Source organism: Leucopleurus acutus (assembly GCF_964270905.1).
Source record: "Leucopleurus acutus genome assembly, chromosome: 6".
Taxonomy (NCBI): Eukaryota; Metazoa; Chordata; class Mammalia; order Artiodactyla; family Delphinidae; genus Leucopleurus; species Leucopleurus acutus.
Window position 1 is genome coordinate 92,065,891 of NC_139149.1, and position 22,751 is coordinate 92,088,641.

At 39.5% G+C, this 22,751-nt stretch overlaps 1 protein-coding gene across 5 annotated transcripts in view; it reads left to right on the plus strand.

The window, feature by feature from the left end:
* The window catches only part of UNC80 (unc-80 homolog, NALCN channel complex subunit), a gene marked incomplete at both ends in the record, with an annotated part of 242,147 nt that overhangs the window by 213,934 nt on the left and 5,462 nt on the right, over positions 1–22,751 (plus strand). For 4 of the 5 annotated variants that reach the window (XM_082840708.1, XM_082840711.1, XM_082840709.1 and 1 more), the window contains 9 exons: positions 933–1,056; positions 2,011–2,136; positions 3,383–3,506; positions 4,249–4,455; positions 8,118–8,302; positions 8,913–9,078; positions 10,433–10,612; positions 14,913–15,051; positions 17,534–17,590. In XM_082840708.1, coding sequence (XP_082696834.1) covers positions 933–1,056; positions 2,011–2,136; positions 3,383–3,506; positions 4,249–4,455; positions 8,118–8,302; positions 8,913–9,078; positions 10,433–10,612; positions 14,913–15,051; positions 17,534–17,590 — 1,308 coding nt within the window. The remainder of the gene's footprint in view (positions 1–932; positions 1,057–2,010; positions 2,137–3,382; positions 3,507–4,248; positions 4,456–8,117; positions 8,303–8,912; positions 9,079–10,432; positions 10,613–14,912; positions 15,052–17,533; positions 17,591–22,751) is intronic. The other variant, XM_082840712.1, reaches the window with a different exon arrangement.

Here is a 22,751-nt window from a genome sequence, read left to right on the forward strand (position 1 = left end):
TGGTGTGCGTACTGTGAATTTGGGGTTGCCTTGGATTTAATTTCTTCAGGTGATCTCAGTTCAACAAGAGAAATGTTGACTGAACCTAACCTGTAGGTTACTTGAGCATCAGGAATGTCAACATAGCCTCATGTATGAACGTTTCCATTTTGTCATTGTAGAGATTTCAATTTGGTAGGCAATATAAACTTAGAAATTATTTCCAGGAAATAGCATTGATCTCAGTAAAGCCCAACTTGTTTATTTAGGGGGCCACAGAAACGACTCTTCAGTACTGAGACAATTACAGACCAGATTGTCTTCTATTACAGAAAATCTCATATTCATCTAATTGGGTTATGTATACCACCATTTATACTACCATAGAATGTAGCCCCAAAATATCATTTTTTAGGAGGCAAAGAAAGAACACTTTTTAAATAGACTGTTTTCCTCTAATGCCATCTTTTTGGCAAGAGTTAAGCCATATAAATCTAACTAGTTTCAGTCTGGTATAAAAACTGATGAGATCAACTGTAGTCTGATAAAAAAACATTTCAGAAACACAGCCTGTAGTCAAATTAGTTCTACTGGGAGTAATGACTCCTATGATGGGTTTCCTAAAATGGTAGTCTCATACCCTCTCTCATAGTTAAAACCAGGAAACTTGAAATGCCACCCATTCATCATCTCTGTTTTTTCTTCAATAGATTTTGTCTCATTAGTCGAGTGGGGCAGGAGTGCCTCTGCTACGTTTTCAGTATCCTCTTCCCTTCCTAATGTGCTCTGTACTTTTGGAACAACGTGGGTAAACTTCCTCCCCTCTGAAGCATTTTGTTGTCTCAGACACCCATCCTGTCTTAGATGGTGTCAGAATCACTGTCTCATTCACTCGTTTCAGACAGTCTCCAGAAGGGAGCCACGCTGCTAATGGCTCCTATATTGTATTCCAGGCGACAGGTTGAGTGGGAGCCTGCCAGCAATTTGATTGAAGGGGTTTGTTTGACACTTCAGAGGCAGCCAATCATATCCTTCCTGCCTCACCTTAGGTCACTGATCAATGTCTGTGTCAATCTGGTGAGTAGCCAAGTGGCAATCTTATGAAACTTTACAAAATTTAACTCTGCTATTGATTTCTCTGAATTGAAGATTTACAGGTCAACCTATCTACCTACACACCTACCCATGAAAACAGACGGCTCAGGTGACACTGAAAATAGTGAGGTACATTTCAAGGTAGTGTGTGGGGATATCAAGGGGCCCGTCCCTCTACAGATGGGATTTTGGTGTGCTGCTTCCCACGCACTACTTTGACAATTGACCTCTTCAAGTTGCGCTGAGAGTTGAGGGCTGCCAGTTGGAGAGTGGGGTGGCGGGAGACTGCACAATTGGCTAGAAGTTGAAGTAGTCTGGGGTGGGGGAGATTAAAATGCAAAGAGGATTTTTTTTTCTTTCTTAGTGAAAAATCACATTATGGGTTGGCCAGTCTAGGATTTACATGAAAACAAAAAATTTTTTATCAGTTATGTAATATCTAGAGTCTGGTCCTGACAAGGTTTTGTACAATGTGGAAACCATGGTAGAGCATTTCATTGAATAGAATCTGCTGCTTAGCTAATTGAGCAATAAATCTGTAGCTGGAATGCCTAGCACAAGTAGAGCTCTTGCCATCATCATCGTTGTCAGTATTTGCTCCATCAAAGAATGTTGATTGCATTCCTTTGAGTCCACAAGTAAGTATGTCCAGTCTCCTGCTTAGAACAATTTTGGGTTCATCTCTCATTATTTACATAGTTATGAGCAACATTCTACAAAGCCTTGGCTGAATCCAGTGTAATCGTTTGATCTGACTCCAGACATCACTTGCCTTCAGAAGAAGGCAACACGAACAGATTGAAAGTAACATGCCCAACCTTCAAATTTTTTATTAGCATTATCATTATTTTTATTATTATTGACTGAGACTCCCTTACTACAGTTGCATGAAATTGCAATAGTCAAGGCTGGTCATGTGCTCTGTTTGTATTTCAGGTGATGGGAGTGGTAGGACCCTCCAGTGTTGCTGATGGATTACCCCTTCTTCATCTCAGCCCTTATCTCTCACCACCTCTGCCCTTCAGCACAGCTGTTGTCCGGCTTGTAGCATTGCAGATACAGGTGTGACTGCCTTACCTGTTTGTCACGCTCATTACGTTGCTGGTTGAGGCACCTGATCGTGGTGTTCTCTTTTATTTTTCTGCAAAGGCTGGGCAAAATCTGTGAAACAGAAGTGTAAACATCTCCAGACTTTTACAGTTTTGGAGCTTCAGCCCTGAGCTTGGTCCTAAAGTTGTGCTTCTGTAATTCTTCTTGAGATCTCAAAAATAGCAGAGTCATTTAGTCCTGCCACAACCTCAGGAGCCGCTTCCGTCGTTTAAAACGTGTGTCCTAACGTACCTTAGGAAAATAATGGTTCACAGATAATCAGCTCACAATTGTTAATTAAAAGAGGCAGTAATGTTCAAAGTCCGGTTTTAAATTATTTGCAGAAAGAATTGCAGTAAAAAAAATTCTAATATTATTACTAGACTTTGAATATCTTAATTTTCTTTAATGGTTGTGGGCTGAATATTGCGGGTGCTTTTTTTTAATCATTTTTCTCCCACTTCTTTTATTTCCTAAAATTAAAATAATCATTCCCAAAGCAAAAAAGTATAGAATGCCCATTTCCCTGCCTATTTCTGTGTGTCACCTAACTTTAAAGAGTGAGAAATCACCAGAAAGCTTTCTGACCATTGGGAAGTATAGAATGGCTGTAAATGGATAACCGACGCATCCATTATCTGACAACCAAGCTTGATGGTCCATCATCCAGAGAATGGTTAGATGATGGAAAAGAGATTAAGCAAGCGCTGTGGCTACCAGGCAGAAGGGAAATAAAGACATCCCTAAAGTGATACATTTTGACAACACGTATACAGAGATCATTTATTTCTTTTTATATTGTCTGTTGCTTTCTGGCTTGAAGAAGGTCTTATACAGGGGAGAGGATTTTTAAATAACTCCCCAATGGAGCAGGTGGCAAGTTCTCCTTTTCTTTGGTCACTATGATATTTATTGGTGGACACATGGATAAAATGAATGGGGAAGTGCGGTTGTTTTTGTACCAGACTATAAGTGTCATGATTTTTCATTTGATATTCAAGATGTTGCTGTTTTTTAGGTATATAGCTCTCAATTATGTCAAACAAATGGTAAAGTATCGGTTTGGGGTGAATCTTGGACGCTGCACAGATGACAGTTGAACTCCTAGTTTGCAGGTGCAGCCATCAGGGAGTCCCCGTCTCCTCCATGCTGTGTAAAAACAAACAGACTGAATGGGTGAGGGGGTCCATTAATCTTTTTTTCTATTATTGCTGCACAGGCTTTAAAAGAAGATTTTCCTTTAAGTCATGTGATCTCCCCATTCACCAATCAAGAGCGAAGGGAGGGGATGCTTTTAAATCTGCTCATCCCATTTGTGCTCACAGTAGGATCTGGAAGCAAAGGTCTGATTAATTTAACTAAAGGAAATTTATCATTGTTGTTGTGTTTTCTTAAGTGTCAGGCTGTTATTTCTTCCTTTTCCCATGAAGGCCGTCATTGAAGTTGATCTGAATGATTTAAACAAGGGTATCTTAGGAAATAAGAGTTTTTCTTTCTTTTCAGTTTAGCTGCCCTTGGTCAAGACTGTCTCTGCTCCACTTACAAGATACATCCTATTTAAAAGCATTTCAGTACAGCAAAAATCAGGAGAGCATTGTTTCAATTAAGAAAATGGTATTAACTGAAGTACAGGATGATGTGAATTGACAGAGAATGGACTGGATAACCTACTGACACTAGGTTTAGTGTAAATCCTGCCACTGTCACTAAATTCCAATATGTTTTCATTACTCTTACTTCTTGGGGGATTTTTTCTTTTAGGAAAAGTTTATCTCAAACATAAAGACAGTGCATTATGAGTATTTGAGCAGAAAAAAATAAACAGAAAAGAGATTGAAATGGTAAGCGGGAGATTTGGCTAAGAGCAGGGACCCTTGGGTGCTGACTACGGAGGAGACACCCAGTACCAGGAGCGCTGCTTCTGTCCATAGGAGAAGCTGTACTTGGTGGGGAAGGCACTCGAATTTCTAGGGTGTTCTAGTTTGGAATTGGAGAAAGAGCTGAATTTGTCTGTGTCTAACGTGGAAAGTCTACCTTGTGACTTGCTCTTCTTTCCACTTCCTCCTTACAAACTCTGCCCGGCAGATAGCCCATGGCTGGAGCAGCCTGAGGTGCAGCTGCTACTGCAGACAGTCATTAATGTGCTCCTGCCTCCACGGATCATCAGCACGTCCAGAAGCAAGAGCTTCATGTTGGAGAGCTCCCCCGCTCACTGCTCCACCCCCGGGGATGCAGGCAAAGACCTGCGCAGGGAAGGGCTGGCAGAGTCCACCAGCCAAGCAGCATACTTGGGTGGGTACTTCTCTCTAGATAGGTAGGTAGGTAGATAGATAGATAGATAGAGAAATAGAGAAATAGAAAAATATAGATATATACACACATATGTATATGTATACATGTATATATGTATATACATATGTACTTATTTAGTTATGTTCCACCTTGACTCAAAAAGTATTTTATTTTTATTTTTTTTACATCTTTATTGGAGTATAGTTGCTTTACAATGGTGTGTTAGTTTCTGCTTTATAACAAAGTGAATCAGCCATACATATACATAAGTCCCCATATCTCCTCCCTCTTGCGTCTTCCTCCCTCCCACCCTCCCTGTCCCACTCCTGTAGGTGGTCACAAAGCACTGAGCCGATCTCCCTGTGCTATGCGGCTGCTTCCCACTAGCTATCTGTTTTACGTTTGGTAGTGTGTATATGTCCATGCCACTCTCTCGCTTTGTCACAGCTTACCCTTCCCCCTCTCCATGTCCTCAAGTCCATGCTCTACAAAAAGTATTTTAAAAGACCTCAATCCAGAAAGTATTTAGAGAAGCCACTTCAGCACCTACAAAGCATCACCCTTGACTTCTACCTTCCCATTACCCTATCCCTGCTGTGACTGGGTGGAGTACTAATAAGTATTCGACCATTCCATGTGACCCATGGAATACTAACAGCTACTCCTTGACTAGAATGAACTAAGCTGGGGAGAAATGACCACTGTTGCCACAGCACTGAGACTAAGGAGTACTGGCAACAGAAAATCTCAAAAGGAGGAAGCTGAAAAAATCTTGCCTGACATTTTTCAATTCACCAAAGCAGACCTTGGTGGGGAGTATAAGATGAAAGCAGACACAATGGTAAAAACAGGTTCTTCAGGTCCTTGGAGTTTGGAGTGTGTGTGTGTGTGTGTGTGTGTGTGTGTGTGTGTGTGTGGCGGGGGGATGTTTGGACTGCATTACTGAGGAATGTATTTGAAAATGATGTGATTGACAATGAGAATGAAAGAGGAAGAAAAGAAACAAGGCTGCATGTGCATAGGACTTGCCCGTGTGGGGCATGGTGGCCAGAGACGTGAGGTTGTAGGGTTCAGATAAAATCTAGATTCTGACACAGAGCCCTGCATGAGGTTTAGGACTGTACAGAGGATGGTGGGAAAAGAGACCTTAGCATGTAAGACAGGGATAGGAGAAAACACTTAACGGGTAACTATCTTCAGTTCTCTCCACTTTCTGCCTTTTCTTAAAAACTGAAGTATAGTTGATTTACAGTGTTGTGTTAGTTTCAAGTGTGTAGCAAAGTTATTCAATCATACATACATAACTTTTTTTTCAGATTCTTTTCCCTTATAGGTTATTACGAAATATTGAGTATAGTTCTTTGTGCTGTACAGTAGGTCCTTCCTTGTTATCTATTTTATGTATAGTAATTTGTATAGGTTAATCCCAAACTCCTAATTCATCCCTCCCCCCTTCCCCTCTGGTAACCATAAGTTTGTTTTCTATGTCTTTGGGTCTATCTGTTTTGTATATAAGTTTATTTGTATCATTTTTTTAGGTTCCACACATATAAGTGATATCATATGATATTTGTCTTTCTCTGACTTACTTCACTTAGTATGATATTCTCTAGGTCCATCCATGCTGCAGCAAATGGCATTATTTCATTCTCTTTATGGCTGAGTAATATTCCACTGTATAAATATATCTCATCTTTACCCATTCATCTGTCGATAGACATTTAGGCTGCTTCTATGTCTTGGCTATTGTAAATAGTGCTGCTATGAACATTGGGGTGCATGTATCTTTTCGAATTATGGTTTTCTCCAGATGTATGTCCAGTAGTGGGATTGCAGTATCATATGGTAGCTCTATTTTTAGTTTTTTAAGGAAGCTCTGTACTGTTCTCCATAGTGGCTGTACCAGCTAACATTCCCACCAACAATGTAGGAGGGTTCCTTTTTTTCCACACCCTCTCCAGCATTTATTTGTAGACTTTTTGATGATAGCCATTCCAACTGGTGTGAGGTGACACCTCGTAGTTTTGATTTGCATTTCGCTAATTAGCGATGTTGAGCATCTTTTCATGTACCTTTTGGTCATCTGTATGTCTTCTTTGGAGAAATGTCTGTTTAGATCTTCTGCCCATTTTTTGATGGGGTGTTTTTTTTTTTTTCTATTTTCTGCTTTTTTAATGAAGGTGAATCCTTTGGTTACTTGGTCAGGCTACTGGACCTCTATTTTAAATTTATTTTTACCTTTATTCTGAGCATTTAGTGTGCACTAACGAGTGTTTTCTATACTTTACATTATCATCACTTTGAATCCTCACAACAACTCCAAGAAGTACATATTCTCACTTTAGGAAGGAAGAGGCTAAGCCCCAGAAAGGTTGAATAACTTACCTAAAGTCACACTGTCAATAAGTAGCAGAGCCAAATTTCAGATCGAATCCATCCAGCACCAGAATCCCTGAGCCCTTTGCTATCCTGTTTGTGTGTTGGGCTGTTGCTGGTGAAGGTGGAAAGCAGAAAGGCAGAAGCCCAAAGAAGGCCAACAGGCACATAACAGGTAGAAATGTCACCAGGATCAGGGTAGGGTTAGAGGAGTGTTGCTTTTTGTTCATATGTTTGTTATGATGAGGGAGAGGAATAGGGGTGAGTAGATGCGGAAGGAAGAATCTTACATCTCTCTCTGTGTTATATGACCTGGTTTTCCCCTGGAAGGGCCCTAAATAGATGGTAAAGGTGTAGGTGACTCCTGAGGGCTTTAGGGAATTGGATTTCTATGTGTCTTCTAGATGCTGAGATGGGCCTTAAGACGTGATGAGGAAGGCCCAGGTTCCCTTGACTGCCCCATGGGAGACCCTGTGGGGAGAGCCGGGTGGTAGAGGAAGCCCTCACCATAATCTCTGATGTTTTTACAATATTCTGGTTTGTCCTGACACACTGTTTGGGAAATCTGATTCCTGAAAATAAATTTTAAAATGTAGATTGTGACAAGGCTGCCAGCATCTGGAAGAAAAGAGATATTGTTAAAGAAATCCAATACGGTTTAGCAAGAGACATCGTGAGAGGTGGAGGAGGGAAGATAGTGTTTTCTTTTCTGGAAGGATTTACTGGTTACTCTGGGGGAGAGTTTAGGATGGAATCAGGAAGGGAGTAGGAAGGGGAAGGACTACTTTTTTAAACTTTATGCATTTCTGCACGGTCTTGATTTTGCTTTTATTAGCAAGAATATATTATCTCTGAGCTTAAAAGAAAAATATTTTAAAACACCCATGTTTTAGTTTCAGATGTGAGTAATACGCTGGTATTACCATGAAGCCACTATGACAAAACTCTTAGAAGCATTAGCCACACATCGTGTTTATACCACATTTCCCTTTCAATTCTGTGAAGAGCTTTGGTCTGTGTTTTCCAAAATAGTAGTTAAATGCACTTAAGAAAGATATATGTGTTCTCTTAATCAGAATCAAAGCATGTTTACCATAGAAATTTCTGTCCTGATGTCAGAACACTGTCAGTCAGGAGTACGCTCAAGTCTTTCGAAACATAGAGAGAGTTTAGACATTTAGAAATTAGATGCGTAAAAAGGCTGTGCATGTGGGCAGCTGGATGTGGGCAGGATTCCTCCGAAGCACAGGTCTGCAGGCTCACTTGTGTCTTTTCCTGGTGTGAAGCGCTGAAGGTGATTCTCGTCTGCTTTGAGAGGCAGCTCGGCAGCCAGTGGTACTGGCTGAGCCTCCAGGTGAAGGAGATGGCCCTGAGGAAGGTCGGCGGCCTGGCCCTGTGGGACTTCCTCGACTTCATCGTGCGGACCCGCATCCCCATCTTCGTGCTCTTACGCCCTTTCATCCAGTGCAAGGTGTGCTTCTCCTCCAGGAAGTGACAAGCCCTGTGCATGTGCTGCTTTCCAGAGCAGGGCAGGATGACAGCAGCAGTCTCGGGGCATGTGCTATATAGCTAGTCAGGAGGACGTGTTAATACCATGGTTGACGAGAAATCAGCCCAAACAGGTATCCCAGAGGATAAAATTTCATGTTAGAAGTACCTTCACAGTAAGAGCTTAATTAACGTCAGTGAAACTTTGCCCTCTCCCCATTTACCAACCCCCCCCCCCCCACCAAGAAACAAAGATTGACTGGATAAAAAGATCTGAAGAATGGTCTCTTGTCTTCAGGGGCATGACTGAGATCTGATTTTAAATAAACACGGGGAAAAATGAGATAGTTAAAGCATGCTTTTCCTCTGAGACCCTCAGTATTCATCTACTCTTTTATTCTTTTCGTGCCTCGATTTCTGGGCGCTGTGATTCAAAACAACATATTGATTAAGCACTTCCTAAGCACTGTTCTAAGAACTTTGTGTGCGTTACCTTATTTAAGCTTCACCACCAACTATGAAATAGATACAATAATTAGCTCATTTTACAGATGAGAAAATTGAGGACCTGAGAATCTATGCCTTCCTTTCAGCTTCTGGCCCAACCAGCAGAGAACCACGAAGAGCTTTCTGCCCGACAACATATCGCTGACCAGCTGGAACGGCGTTTCATTCCACGCCCTCTGTGTAAGAGCTCCCTCATTGCTGAGTTCAACAGTGAACTAAAAATCCTAAAAGAGGCAGTTCACAGTGGATCAGGTAAGTATGCAAGGGGTATTTTCCATTTGTTTTACTCATGGAACTTACAACCTACAAAGAATGCCTCTTTTTCCGGGTCACTGCTCTTTTTGGAGCCAAGTATGCAGTGGCCATTTCGGTACAACTGGTAGATTTGACCCTGTGATCCTTGTCAACAACAAAACAAATCCAGGGGGATATCATAAGAGTTTAATTGTATTCCTTTTCTGAATATTTTATTTTCAATCTTTATTTCAGTAGTTCGGCTTTTTCTTGAATATTTAGCTAGGGGGGAGAAAACCTATTTAAATTCTTACCTTCATTTCCGTTTTGAAAAGGAAGAGGGAACTCATTCATTGAGTGTCTGTTATATGATAGATTATTTCATAGCTGTTATTTAATCCACACAAATACCTGCAAGATGCATAACTGAAAGTCTGCTGATAGAATGAAGAAACTGAGACTCAATAGAGGTTAAATAACTTACACACAAAGACAGTGACACCAGTGAGGGGACTTAAAACTGGGTCTGTATGATTGATGATAAAATTCACAAATTGGAGGGAGAGAGGGTTGAATAAAAACCGGCAGGCTAGTTTACATTATCCAAAAGATTTTCTTTGGGAATGTATTATTTACTTTTATAATTATATTAATTGCAGGTCACCAAGGAAGGAAAATAAATCATTATCTGCCATTAGAGGGCAGTCATTACCCATAAGTAGAAGACTGTCATCCATGTGGCTTTTTTTTTCCTTTCTAAAACTTTTAGTGTTGTTCTCAATGTATTAAAGACCAAAACACTGACAAATACAATCTTGGTGAAATCTACTCAGGGCCATTCAAATGTTCTGCTTTATAATAAAATAATATAACATAGAACCAAGGGGGTGTTTTATAAATTGTAATCTCCAGAAAAGGGGAATAAGAACACAGTTTTAATTATGTATTCTAATTTTGATTGTAAGGTTCCTTTCAGACAATGTATTTATTACTTCTATATGCTTGGGTCAGGTAACGTACACTTCTCAGTGAAAAAATGAATTTGCATTCTGCCAGCCTTGGAAAATAAAACTGAAAAACAATGACAGAGGGAGCAACATCAAAACATTTTATATTGTTAGAGATATTCTGCTCCCCCAAGAAAAGTATTCAATTATAAGTACATCAGTGGCCAATTCTCTCTTTTTTTTTTTCTTCCCACCATTTTCAGTTCCATTTGCTACTTTGTCCTAAAGATCATCTATCTGGGACATACTATTTGAATGACCTTTCCTTAAAAAAATATAAGTTGTCTGGGAGGAGCTTGAAGCTAGCATTTGTTTTCTTTCAAGATCCTCACCATGGATTTTCTTTGGTCTCTCAACCCCGCTAGCCTACCAAGGGAAGACATCCATCAGCACCGTGGGTACCTCCACCTCTGCTTACCGCCTGAGCCTGGCCACCATGTCACGCTCCAACACAGGCACCGGCACAGTCTGGGAGCAGGACAGTGAGCCGTCCCAGCAGGCTTCACAGGACACCCTGAGTCGAACTGATGAGGAAGATGAGGAAAGTAGGTCACCCTGCAGAATCTGGGGTGGTGGGAGGTGGGAGGTCATGTGTGACACAGCTTGGCCATGTGCATGAGGGCTTGGGAAGGATTTCTACCTTCCTGACCTTTCTCAGTTCTGATCCTCTGGTCGTTTTTACAAAAAGGATTTAAAATGGAATTGTGACTGATCCCATGACTTCTAATGCCTGCTTTTCTATAAATTCCTTGATATCCTTGGTCATTTGGTAGGAGTTCAGGCAAAAAGTAAATCTTTTTTTCTTCTTACATCTTTATTGGAGTATAATTGCTTTACAATGGTGTGTTAGTTTCTGCTTTATAACAAAGTGAATCAGTTATACATATACATATGTCCCCATATCTATTCCCTCTTGCGTCTCCCTCCCTCCCACCCTCCCTATCCCACCCCTCCACGCGGTCACAAAGCACCCAGCTGATCTCCCTGTGCTATGCGGCTGCTTCCCACTTGCTATCTACCTTACGTTTGGTAGTGTATATATGTCCATGCCTCTCTCTCGCTTTGTCACAGCTTACACTTCCCCCTCCCCATATCCTCAAGTCCATTCTCTAGTAGGTCTGTGTCTTTATTCCTGTCTTACAAAAAGTAAATCTTTAGTGACCCCTAAGTTTTCTTTGAGCTTATATATTCAACCTTTTCACTAACTCATTTAAATTGTGGTTAAGTAACGAAGGGGAGTGTTTATTCCCCTTTCTCCTGGCCATCTTGCTTAGAAGGTCAGTCAGTACTTACATGACCCGATTGGGCAAGGAAAAGTGAGCACTGCATATGCTTATGACTCAGAAAAGACCAGCCAGCTATATTATCTAGAGTGTAAAGCAGCAGACTGTCTCGAGGGCATACAACCCAATTTGAGTTAAGAGTGTCCCCAGTAACTGAGGCAGCCAGGAGCTTCTAAAGATTTGGTGAAATGAGGGAAAATCCAGTTAAGAACACGCTTCCATATATATGCATAATAGTTTTAAAAAGTAAAAGGTGAAAGGTTTCATAAATACCCCTGTCATTTAATGTTTTTTTAACTGTATCGATTATTTTCCAGTTGTGTTTCAAAGACACTCTGATACAACATTTAGAGCAAAGTGTACTGTCAATGCCTTATGAAAACAAAATCTAGATCTTCACTCAGAGCCCCTCTGTACCAAACAACAACAAAAAGCCGCACTCTGGGACTTCCCTGGTGGCGCAGTGGTTAAGAATTCGCCTGCCAGTACAGGGGACACAGGTTCGAGCCCAGGTTGGGGAAAATCTCACATGCCGTGGAGCAACTAAGCCCGTGTGCCACAACAACTGAGCCTGTGCTCTAGAGCCCGCGAGCCACAACTACCGAGCCTACGTGCTGCAACTACCGAACCCCGTGTGCCTAGAGCCCGTGCTCTGCAACAAGAGAAGCCACTGCAAGGAGAAGCCCGCACACTGCAACAAAAGTAGCCCCTGCTCACCGCAACCAGAAGAAACCCGTGTGCAGCAATGAAGACCCAATGCAGCCAAAAATAAATAATTTTTTTTAAAAAGCTGCACTCTGAACTAAATTAAATAGAGTTGAGGTTAGAATTTTAATTAAGATGAATGAAAGTATTTTAATACCCTACTACAGTTGGATGTGTAGGAGAAGGAAAGAAATAACTGCTCTGTCAAAGCACGCATCAGTGGACTTCCCTGGTGGTGCAGTGGTTAAGAATCTGCCTGCCAGTGCAGGGGACACGGGTTCGAGCCCTGGTCCTGGAAGATCCCACATGCCGCCGAGCAACTAAGCTCGTGTGCCACAACTACTGAGCCTGCACTCTAGAGCCTGTGAGCCACAACTACTGAGCCCAAGTGCCACAACTACTGAAGCCTACATGCCTAGAGCCTGTGCTCTGCAACAAGAGAAGCCACCCGATGAGAAGCCTGCGAATCGCAACAAAGAGTAGCCCCTGCTCGCCGCAACTAGAGAAAAGCCGGTGCGCAGCAACGAAGACCCAGGGCAGCCAAAATTAAAATTTAATGAATTTAAAAAAATTTTTTTAAAAAGCACACCTCAGTAATATTTCCAGATTTAGTTTCAGGTTTAAGTAAATAACAAAGTGATAATCATACTGTTCTGCACCAGACCTACAGACATATTTGTTTTGAAATCATTGCTCATGGAAATAATCCTAAAATTATAATTAGGGAAATCAAGAAAGACCTTGACGAAAAAAAAATAATGAGAGACATAAGGATCAGCAGTTTGAATATTCAATATAAGTCCTAGTAATAGTCCAGAACTTAAAGTAATATCTATTTTTCTTTAATGGTTGAAGTAGTCTCTCCCAGAAAATTTTTAAATATGGCAAACGATAACAACCTCTCTTTAATAAAGCTAAATATATTTTGCAAGTAACCTTATGAATTAGAGGATGACCAAGCCAGTAGGAAGGAAGTAGAGAAGACATAAACAGAGATAGCAATGACCAAAGGCCAACACTCATACACTTACAAGTATGCAAGTTTTTGCTAATATCTCTGCTCTCAAACATCACAACCATCCAATGACAACAGGGTTGCTAACACACAATGTGGTGTGATTGTGATGTGGGTGTGTATTAATTTATAAGGTGGGGTATGAAAGCTAGAGGGTTGACACCTTTGAATTAAACATTTTTTCCATTCAATCATCAAACCTGTATTAGGACCTAGCAGGAACAAGATGAGGAATAAGAAAGTATGAGAAAGATATATTCTCCGCTCTCTAAAATCTTAGATATAGTCTTGTAGAGGAGATGACAGACATTTTTGATAAAGAACACTTAACAAAAGTGTAAATGAGGGACTTCCCTGGTGGTCCAGTGGTTAAGACTTCGCCTTCCAATGCAGGGGATGTGGGTTCAATCCCTGGTCGGGGAGCTAAGATCCCACATGCCTCACGGCCAAAAAAACCAAAACATAAAACAGAAGCAATATTGTAACAAATTCAATAAAGACTTTAAAAATGATCCACATCAAAAAAGTCTTTAAAAAAAAAAAAGAGTGAATGACACAGCACATGATTAATCACCAAACAAATATTGAAGGAGTAAGTGTTAAGTGATATATGAGTTTGGATAAGAGAGAAAAAAGTCAATGGAATTTCAGAAAGGTCTTAGTAGAAATAGCTCAATCTACCCTACCACATTTTTTTCATGTTTTTAGGACACATTTGATTATTCTCTTCTCTATGAACACATCTAAAAAGGAAATAGCATTCTATAACAAGAATCAACTTCAAGTCAGTTATATAGCAAATTAAAATTTTTAGCACCTTTCGTATTCACCTCTTTGGTTTGAAATAAATTTCACTAGAAATATGACCACTTGGGATATTTTAAATAAATGTCGTCAGACAACCTTACATGGTAGCATAAGTTCACCAAAATTCTATGTCAGTCAAGATGTGTTTTCTGTTCAGTTACAAACAATATTTGCTCACTGAGAATGAGGTCTCCTTGTCACAAATTATTGTGCTAAAGTTAATTTTCATATGGATTTGAATACATTAATTTCAGCTTCTATGGAGAAAGCAAGACTGCTTCAAACTTTAAATTTAGGTTAAAATAAGCACTTGTTTCTGAACTTTATAGGTTTTTAAATATTTTTCCAAAAAATACCTGAAATGGTCTTTCCCTCAGCAGTCTAAAAATCATGAAATGTACTGAATGTAGTGTTTGAATTTCAAAAATGCTTCATTTGTTCAATAACAAAGTCCCTTACTGAACTATTTCTGGAATGTTTAAAAATTATAGTCCAGCTTTTCTGAAATCTTTAATTTGCAGATGCCCCTTGATTTTTACAAATAACCTACTTGTAGAAATGGACAAGAAGTTTACATATATTTCATGAAGGCTGTTTGAGGGTGGGAGATTTGTAGATGGGAAGAATTATCCTTCATCCCTTTGTGCAGATTAAAAACCAAGCCCCCAAAGGTCTTTTTTTTTTTTTCAAGATGGAGATACATTCATGAAGTTTTACTGAAGCTGTTTCCCTCACCCAAATGAAGTAACCAGTCACTTTAACTCAAAGTTCTGTTCGTATTCTCAAAATGACACTGTTCAGTAACCCTAGAGGCTCAGCTGTTAAAGTCTCTGGTTTTATAAAAATAGTGAAGATGTTTCTTAAGTCCCCAAAGGTCTTAGTTTTGAATCTGTACAAAGGGATGAATGATAATTTAGCTTTAGATACTGCCCTAAGTTTGCATACAAGCCAAGGATGGAGCCCACGTACAAAGATGGTCTGGGTTTTCTGGTCCACATCACAGTTTCCTAACACTCCCTTCTCTGGCCCTTTCAGATGACTCTGTCAGCATGCCCAGTGTGGTAAGTGAACAAGAAGCTTACCTCCTGAGTGCCATTGGAAGGAGGCGGTTCTCCAGCCATGTCTCCAGCATGTCTGCACCTCAGGCTGAGGTGGGCATGTTACCCAGCCAAAGGTAAAGAGCCACGGATATGTTATACTCTGCCTTTGGGGGCGAAGGTAGAAATTCTGAAAACTCACTCCTGTTATTCTAAAAAAGGACTAAAGAGAAGCAAACAATCAATGTTGTTAAGTAGACCATTCAAACAACTTTTCAACGAGGGTTGCACAGGCAACAACTTGCGGAGAGTTTTCTAGGCCAGGCCAGTAGAAGGGATCTCAATTTCTGATCCAAACATTGTTTCTCCTTAAAATTTTTCTATAAACAGATATATGGTCTTCTTTCATGGTCTTCTTTCAGATGACATTCTTGTATTTCAGCTATAACATCAGCTAAGCTAATAATGAGTACCTGGCAAGTGTATAGGACTAGCTTGATATATGTGGTAGTTTAGACTTCTGGTGTATCGTCAGTATTTAGTTGGAGGTAGTGATGCTTAACCAAGCAGAAGGAGACCTATGCCACTATGTGTGATGTTGGGCAGGTCATTTAACAGGAGCCCACTGTTTTCTCCTCTGTGAAATGAGAGGTTAGCTAAAGTTGGTCTTTAAGGTAACTTCTCTACCTAGAGAGTTTTATGTTTCCATAGCTAAACTCTTTAAAACATTTTCTTTGGTGTTCTCTGCCCTCTAAGAATATAGATTTAAAACTTTATATATATAGTTTACCATATATATGGTTATATAGGAAATGATCTGACATAAGAAATAAAACATTATCTATTTCAGAGGCAGTAGTTTTACTTCAGAAACTGAATTCTTTAAAAGAATCAGTCTTATGTGTTTTTTTTTACCTAGTTTGTTGTTTATTCTTATTACCTATAGAGTCATTGTGGTATAACTTATACACGGAGAATAAGAACAATCAGGGCACATTCTAATGATCAGATAAAATTAGTTTACGTGCAGAAATAATTACCCTAGATCTATATCCTTTAGCAAATCATTCCTGAACTGTACAGATGAAATAAAATTTGTGAAATAAAGCCAAACTTTGGAGAATATTGAAAAAATAGGGGGGAATGATAAAAGATTAATAAGTAAATTGCATACTTAAAAAGAAAGCATTATTTATGTACTACTGAGTTATTACAAAAATTGCTAGTATATAAGGATTACAGTCATTGTAAGAGATTGCTTTACCTACCATTTGGTAATTTCTCTTTGAAAAGGAAGTCTTATAAATAAAATATATGAACAAAATCAGAGCCAAACTATAAAATATCCAAAAAAAGATGTAAAGCCATACAAGCAGTTAATACTGGTAAGTGGTGATTTATGTTTCATTGCTAGAAATGTGCAAACTTCTATCAAGAATAAACGAAAACTACCTGGCAGTCTGTCTAAAAGTCTAAATTAGGGAATTTTAAGTAAAGAGTTTTTTGGTTATTTACCTAAAATAACTAGGCCATCAATTCCCTTTGTACATATCCATTAAGGAGTTATCTCATTTCTGGGGAGAAAATTTGTTCTATTACGGATATACTAGAAATCCAGAAAAATAATATAGTTAAACCCTCTGGGCTAGGGAAGGTAATTATGTCTCTGTGTGTGAGGGAAAGCCTCTTTCTGGGGATGGTTGCTATTTTTACAGTGTACAATTAGGTGAACAACAATTCTCTAGAGGCGGGCACTCCAATTTTCTAAATTGTTTAATTCCATCCATTTTAACAACTATTTATTGAGTGCCTCGTGAGTACTTAGCTCAGTGCTAGGCACTGAAGGAAAGGGAGAGAAAGTATAACACAGTTTCTGTTCACAAATTCCCAAATCAGTGTGATCCAAATAAATCGATAAACTAATTATTCTTTCACCAACCTGACAGGTTTCTTCTTTTGACATTTACAATTCAGTCACTAGAGGATGGAGTGAGGACGTAAATGCGAGTTCCATGTGAATTTTCCAGGGTTATCTTCCTTCCGTTTGTTTACTTGCATTTTCACTGCAAAATTAGCAGGTGAAGTCGGGTTCTTTCTTTGCTTTTCTTAATGGCATCAGTTCCAAGAGTTGGGTTGTGGCAGTTCATGGTAAGTGGTTTCTGTGTGATCATGTCATAAGACACAAGAAAGAAGCAGGATCCTAATCGATGAAACATCTGTACATATGATAGGTGAAAAATCATAACCACGCAGCCAGATGGTTACCAAAGGGATGATAGTTTTGTCCTCTACAGATTCGTTCTGCAGTGCGTTCCAGAGCTCCCGTGTCCATTCGGAGCTCGTTTTAAGTCCCAACTCTTGACCAATAAATAGATCACTCACTCCTCTGAGAGTCGTATCCACCCAAAGCCCCTCCTCCCCGTTGCCTTGAGTCCTAGGTTTTGACAAACCCAGCACAAGGTGAAATGGTTGACTGTCTCCTTTTCCTTCCTTGTTCTGTTAAATTTATTTATTTATTTTTGGTCCTTGGAAGCAGAAAAGTGCATGCTTTTTTTCTTTTTCTTTTATTTGTTTGCATTTTCTTTCCCTAAATGCTTCATCTCCCTACCCCTCCTGCAGTGAACCTAATGTCCTCGATGACTCCCAGGGCCTGGCCGCTGAGGGCAGCCTCTCTAGGTACAGTGTCAACGCTACCTGTGTATTGGTGTCTGTGCTGGGAAACGAGCTGTTCCCTGTCTCCTCTGTCTCTCTGTCTCCTCTCGCCCCGTCTTGACATCGATTTCCATTCCTTGCCCTTTGTTGCTCATAAACACACGAGCCTGGAAGTCAAAGGTGTAGCCTCCTTTATTTTCAGCTTCAGAGCTCAATCAGAGATGGCCTAAAAAGTTAACTTTAAAAAAAAAAAAAAAAACTTCCTGGAGTTCTCCTAGGGGCTTATCCCATGGACTGTCTCAGGAGTTTGATATGCAAAATGTTAAATTTATCCCACCTAATCATTTTCTCCCCTGCTGATATTCCTTAAGATTAACATTTTTTTCAGAAGCCTTTTCATACAACTCCCCATCATTAGGAAGCCTCAGTCCAGACAGGTCTTTCAGCTAATACCGTGGATGATAAGAAAACAGTGATGCTATAATAAGAATACCAATGTCAGTACGATTTATATAATTCCCTCTCTTTGATGCATGCAGCATGACAGGCTATTACAGTAGCTTGTTCAAACAACACTTACATAAAGAATGTCTATCCCACCACGAAGATGACCACCAAATTTGCCATGAAATATCAGACACAAACATTTCTTGGTGAGAGAAGTCTTATGATGCAAACAATGAAATGGCTTAGCTATTGGTTTAAAGCTTCAGAAAGGGGGACTGCACCTTTAACACTCAGTTAAACCACGGCAAACATTCCTAATTCTGTGCTGTTGATTCACACCTCTCAACTAATCCTCATTAGGGGTAATGCTTCTTGTTCTTGCTAAGAGTGCCTTTGTTCCATCTCAAGATAAAATATTCCCTTTCAGGTTTGCATTATATAGTGAGTTGCATCCGTGTTTATTGCTTTATCACAAAGACGAGGAAATGTTGAGAGGCCGTTCCTGTGAAAGGTTGTCCTTTGTTTTCTTTGCATCTTGTTCAGATTTCACATTTTCTTCCACAGTTGAAAATGGGAAATTTATTCCATCATCTGGTGTATCTTTTTTTTAACTGGCCCCGTAATTCATGACATTCATTTGTGTTTGCGAGCCCCTGCCTGGACAGGTCAGTCTCTTCTTGGTGGTAAATGTGGAAGTGCTGCAGAGTGCAGGCTTAATTCCATTACCGAGAGCTTTGGGGATGAGGAAGAATGCAGCAGTCCTTAGGGAGGTTTCCCTTCATTGTTCACAGTGTTGGAAGAGCTCTGAACCAAGCCTAGCACTGTGACCACTGGTTTCAAAGCATTCATTTGTTTAATGCTGAATATTACATACAAGACAGGAGAACCTAGTTAGGAAGATGATTTCAATGTCCTGTTGAGAGTAGAAAGTATTAAATCAGACTTCCATTGGGCTGACTTTGTCCCGGGCCTTTTCTAATTAGGCCAAATTCTATTCTTGCTGAGTAAAATGCTAGTCTGGGGTTGCTGAGAGAAGGCAGGAGTTTGAGTTGATTTTTATAAATTCTCCCAAGGACTTGGCCCTCTCTGGCAGGCTTAAGGGTTCAAATGACTGATCTGGAGTTGTCTAAACCAATCCAATCTGCTCTGGGTCCAGTGTTGATAGGAATAAACCCAAAGTTCTTGCTATCTGAGGGTGGTTCAGAGCCAAAACTATAGGTTTTATCTACAGTTGAATTAGTCGCTCATGGGAGAACACTGATGACTGTTTTAGGTCATCTGTTGTTGATCTGTTACTCCTGTAACTGGTGTGTTTTAGTTCTGGGCGTCAGTCACCTGGATTCATTTGTGGTCATTAAGAAACCAGAAAATGAGGCACCCACTTTGGATTCTAAATAATTCTGTAAATGCAGAGGCGTTCCAACAGCCGTAGCACGTCCACCTTTGCCATACACTGCAAATCATACCTCTTGAATTCCATCATGTCACCAAGTTCTCTTTGGAGGAGAGGAACTTTGGGCATTTACTAAGAGGTGGGTTTATAAAATAGGATATAGATTTCTTATATTTGGTTTCCAGGCTTTCTTATTTTTGGCATGAAACTTCTTTGTGCTGCAGACTCTTAAAATCCTAAAGAAGCAGTAAGACATTAACAATGTAAGTTACATTTAGCACATACCGGAGCACTCAGGACCTAAAAGACACCCCGAGTAATCCTAAGGAAAACCTGACTCCAAAGCTTAAAGAATATCAGTAAGCAAGCATGCCTAACGAAAAGTAATAAACCCTGTTCCTCCTCACAACCCCACATTTTGATAAACTTTCTGGGGATTGGCTTTTGAAAGAGCACTTGTTTTAGGCAAAATGGGCAAGTTGGTCTGAGGGCTAAATGAGGAAGAGACCAGGATAATAGTATAACCTAATGAATAGGTGGAAACCAATAAAAATTTTGCAGACCTTTAGAAAATTTCTTCTAGGATTTTTCTTGAACCTGTGCTAGCTGGTTTCTTATAAAGATTCATGGCAAGAAGTATAAGCCTGTTAGAATCACTATGCTGAGAAAAAAATTTTGTCTTTTGGAAATGAATAAACTGCAATAATATTTCACGGAAGAATTCTCTTCTTTAAGAGTGTTGCTCTTGGAAGTACAGAAACTTCATTGTAGTTCTTCCCTCCCTGTACCCACCCACAAGTACACACACCATGGACCATATTTTCTCTCCAGAAGAATATAGACATACAAAAAGTTATTCAAGCACTTAGGCCTAGAAGTTTATACTTGAGAGTTAAATTTGGTTTGGACACGTTAGAGCATTTTGAAAGGCAGGAACTGACAACCAAATATAGCTTAAAAAAAAATTACAACGCTATTTGATTCTGTAAGGGTGATTTTAATTGCAGTGGAAAATAAGAATGTGGCTCAAGTTTGAACAAGATATACAGTCTGGGTGAAACAAAATAAAAATAACCTATCTATCTCATGATCATCCACATTTTCAAAGTATGCAAACTTGGCAAGTACTCCCAAATTACAAAGAAAAGATGAAAACAAACTTTTTATGTAGCTGAGAATTAATAGCTAAGAAAATGTGTGTTGTGATACCCAGAGAAGTGTACTTTGCCAATGCTAAATCAGTTCTTATAGGATAACTGAGATCCAGATTGTTCCCCCTTTTTATCTGATTCTAGTCTCTAATCTCTAAATTCTGTGGCATTTAAAATGTATCTCCCTAGGGCTTCCCTGGTGGCGCAGTGGTTGAGAGTCCACCTGCCGATGCAGGGGACACGGGTTCGTGCCCCAGTCCGGGAAGATCCCACATGCCGCGGAGCGGCTGGTCCCGTGAGCCATGGCCGCTGAGCCTGCGCGTCCGGAGCCTGTGCTCCGCAACGGGGGAGGCCACAACAGTGAGAGGCCCACGTACCGCAAAAAAAATTAAAAATAATATATATATATTTTCTTGGATGTTGTGGAGGCTACGTAAATTTTAAACAATAATCTTTTACTGGGAAAGGGAAGAGTAGGATTTTGTCCACTGTTTATATCTCTGTCCTCTATAAATGCTTTATGGCTCCTTCAGTGCTGGCTTTATGCATTCCCATCACAAGGCAAGCACTCAGGGAAAATGGCTACGCTGTGTGCTTTGTACTCCCCCTACAGATTTCTCTAACCATATTAAAATTGAAACTAAAAGTACAGATAAAAGCAATGAAAATACAAATTCATTTTCTCTATACTAGTCTCACCCAGTACTTCTACTTAAAATTTTTATTTATGAAATCTATTTCTAGATTGAAATACACTTTTTTGTACTTTGAGATGAGTGATATAAATTTTTGTTGTATTACTGAATGACCCTTTGTTCCCCTGTCCTTTAAGAAATACCACTAGTTATATATTCCATTAGGAGATACATATGTGTTTATACACTCCAATCCAAGTCTTCATGCTGAAAGAAAAGAGGTCATTTGTGCCAGAATTGTCTTCTAACATTGTCTAAATTTCCCTAGCTTGTAAATTACTTCCTTGCATTTTGAGGAAGGTGTTTTTGGTTTTTGCAGAAGGTTGAGTCACATCAGTTCTGCCAAGACCCAAGTATATTTACTTCTCTAAAATCCAGATCGTTTGCCATAGTAATGTTGTTTAGTGACTCAAAAATACAAAGGATGATTTTAACTTCCATTTAGAAAGTTTTATTTGCTTTTATACTTATGGTTTTGCCTTTTTATTTGGCAAAACAGTGGAAATCAGCCATTCTCAAATTCCCAAGATTAAAATTTTTAGGGAATCGGTTTTCCCCAGAGAGATGCTTCAGGCAAACACCGTGGTCTTCTGGTTGATGTTACATTGCACACCTGATGGTCCACACACCACAAATCCTACATGTGACGGAAATACTACATGACATGGGGAGAAAGTAAATTGAGACCACTTTTTATATGCAACTCTAATTTGATGTAGACCGGAACTTACTTCTTCTGCATAAGTAACTTCAGTTATTAATTTCTCTGTCTGTTTATTATTAACATATCCTCTTCATGCAGTTAAGCCAGACTTTGATGTTCCAAATATAAACACGTTAGCATCACATTCTCAGGGAGAATATATATATGTATATATTAACTGAACTGTATTTCCAAGGACACATCCTATAATTTAATCATTTATATGTGCATTCCATTGATGAAATACTATATCATTTACATAGAACAGCTAATTACTAAAGCTATAAACTTGATCCATTTCTTAGATATAAGCCTCTCTATCCATAGAGAAAATTTTGATGCTTTTGATCCTCCCTTGGAATAATCATGATGAAATTACCATTGTTTTGACATTTAACACTCCCTGAGCAACGTGTATTTCTTTTCTTGCACCATTTTTTCCCTCACAATCTCAGATTACTGAATAAAATGAGACAAGCGGACTGCCTCTATTTCATTTTCTCTGCCCAAATATTTTTAAGACATTTTATTACCTACTTCCTTCTAGTGGTCTAGAAGCAATAAATTCATTACAAATGTAAAACCAGGAAGCATACTATGTTACATCACTTTTCATATTCAAATCATTTTACATCAACTAACTTCTTTTCTCTACCTTAATGGGAGGTAGGTGGTAAGTATTAACCTCCCTTTACGGCCAAGGGAACTGAGGTAACATTTAGATGTCAATGAAGAATCCATTCCAGTGAAAGCTTTGCTTGGTATTTGGGAGAAACTTGTTTCTACTTTTGTGCCT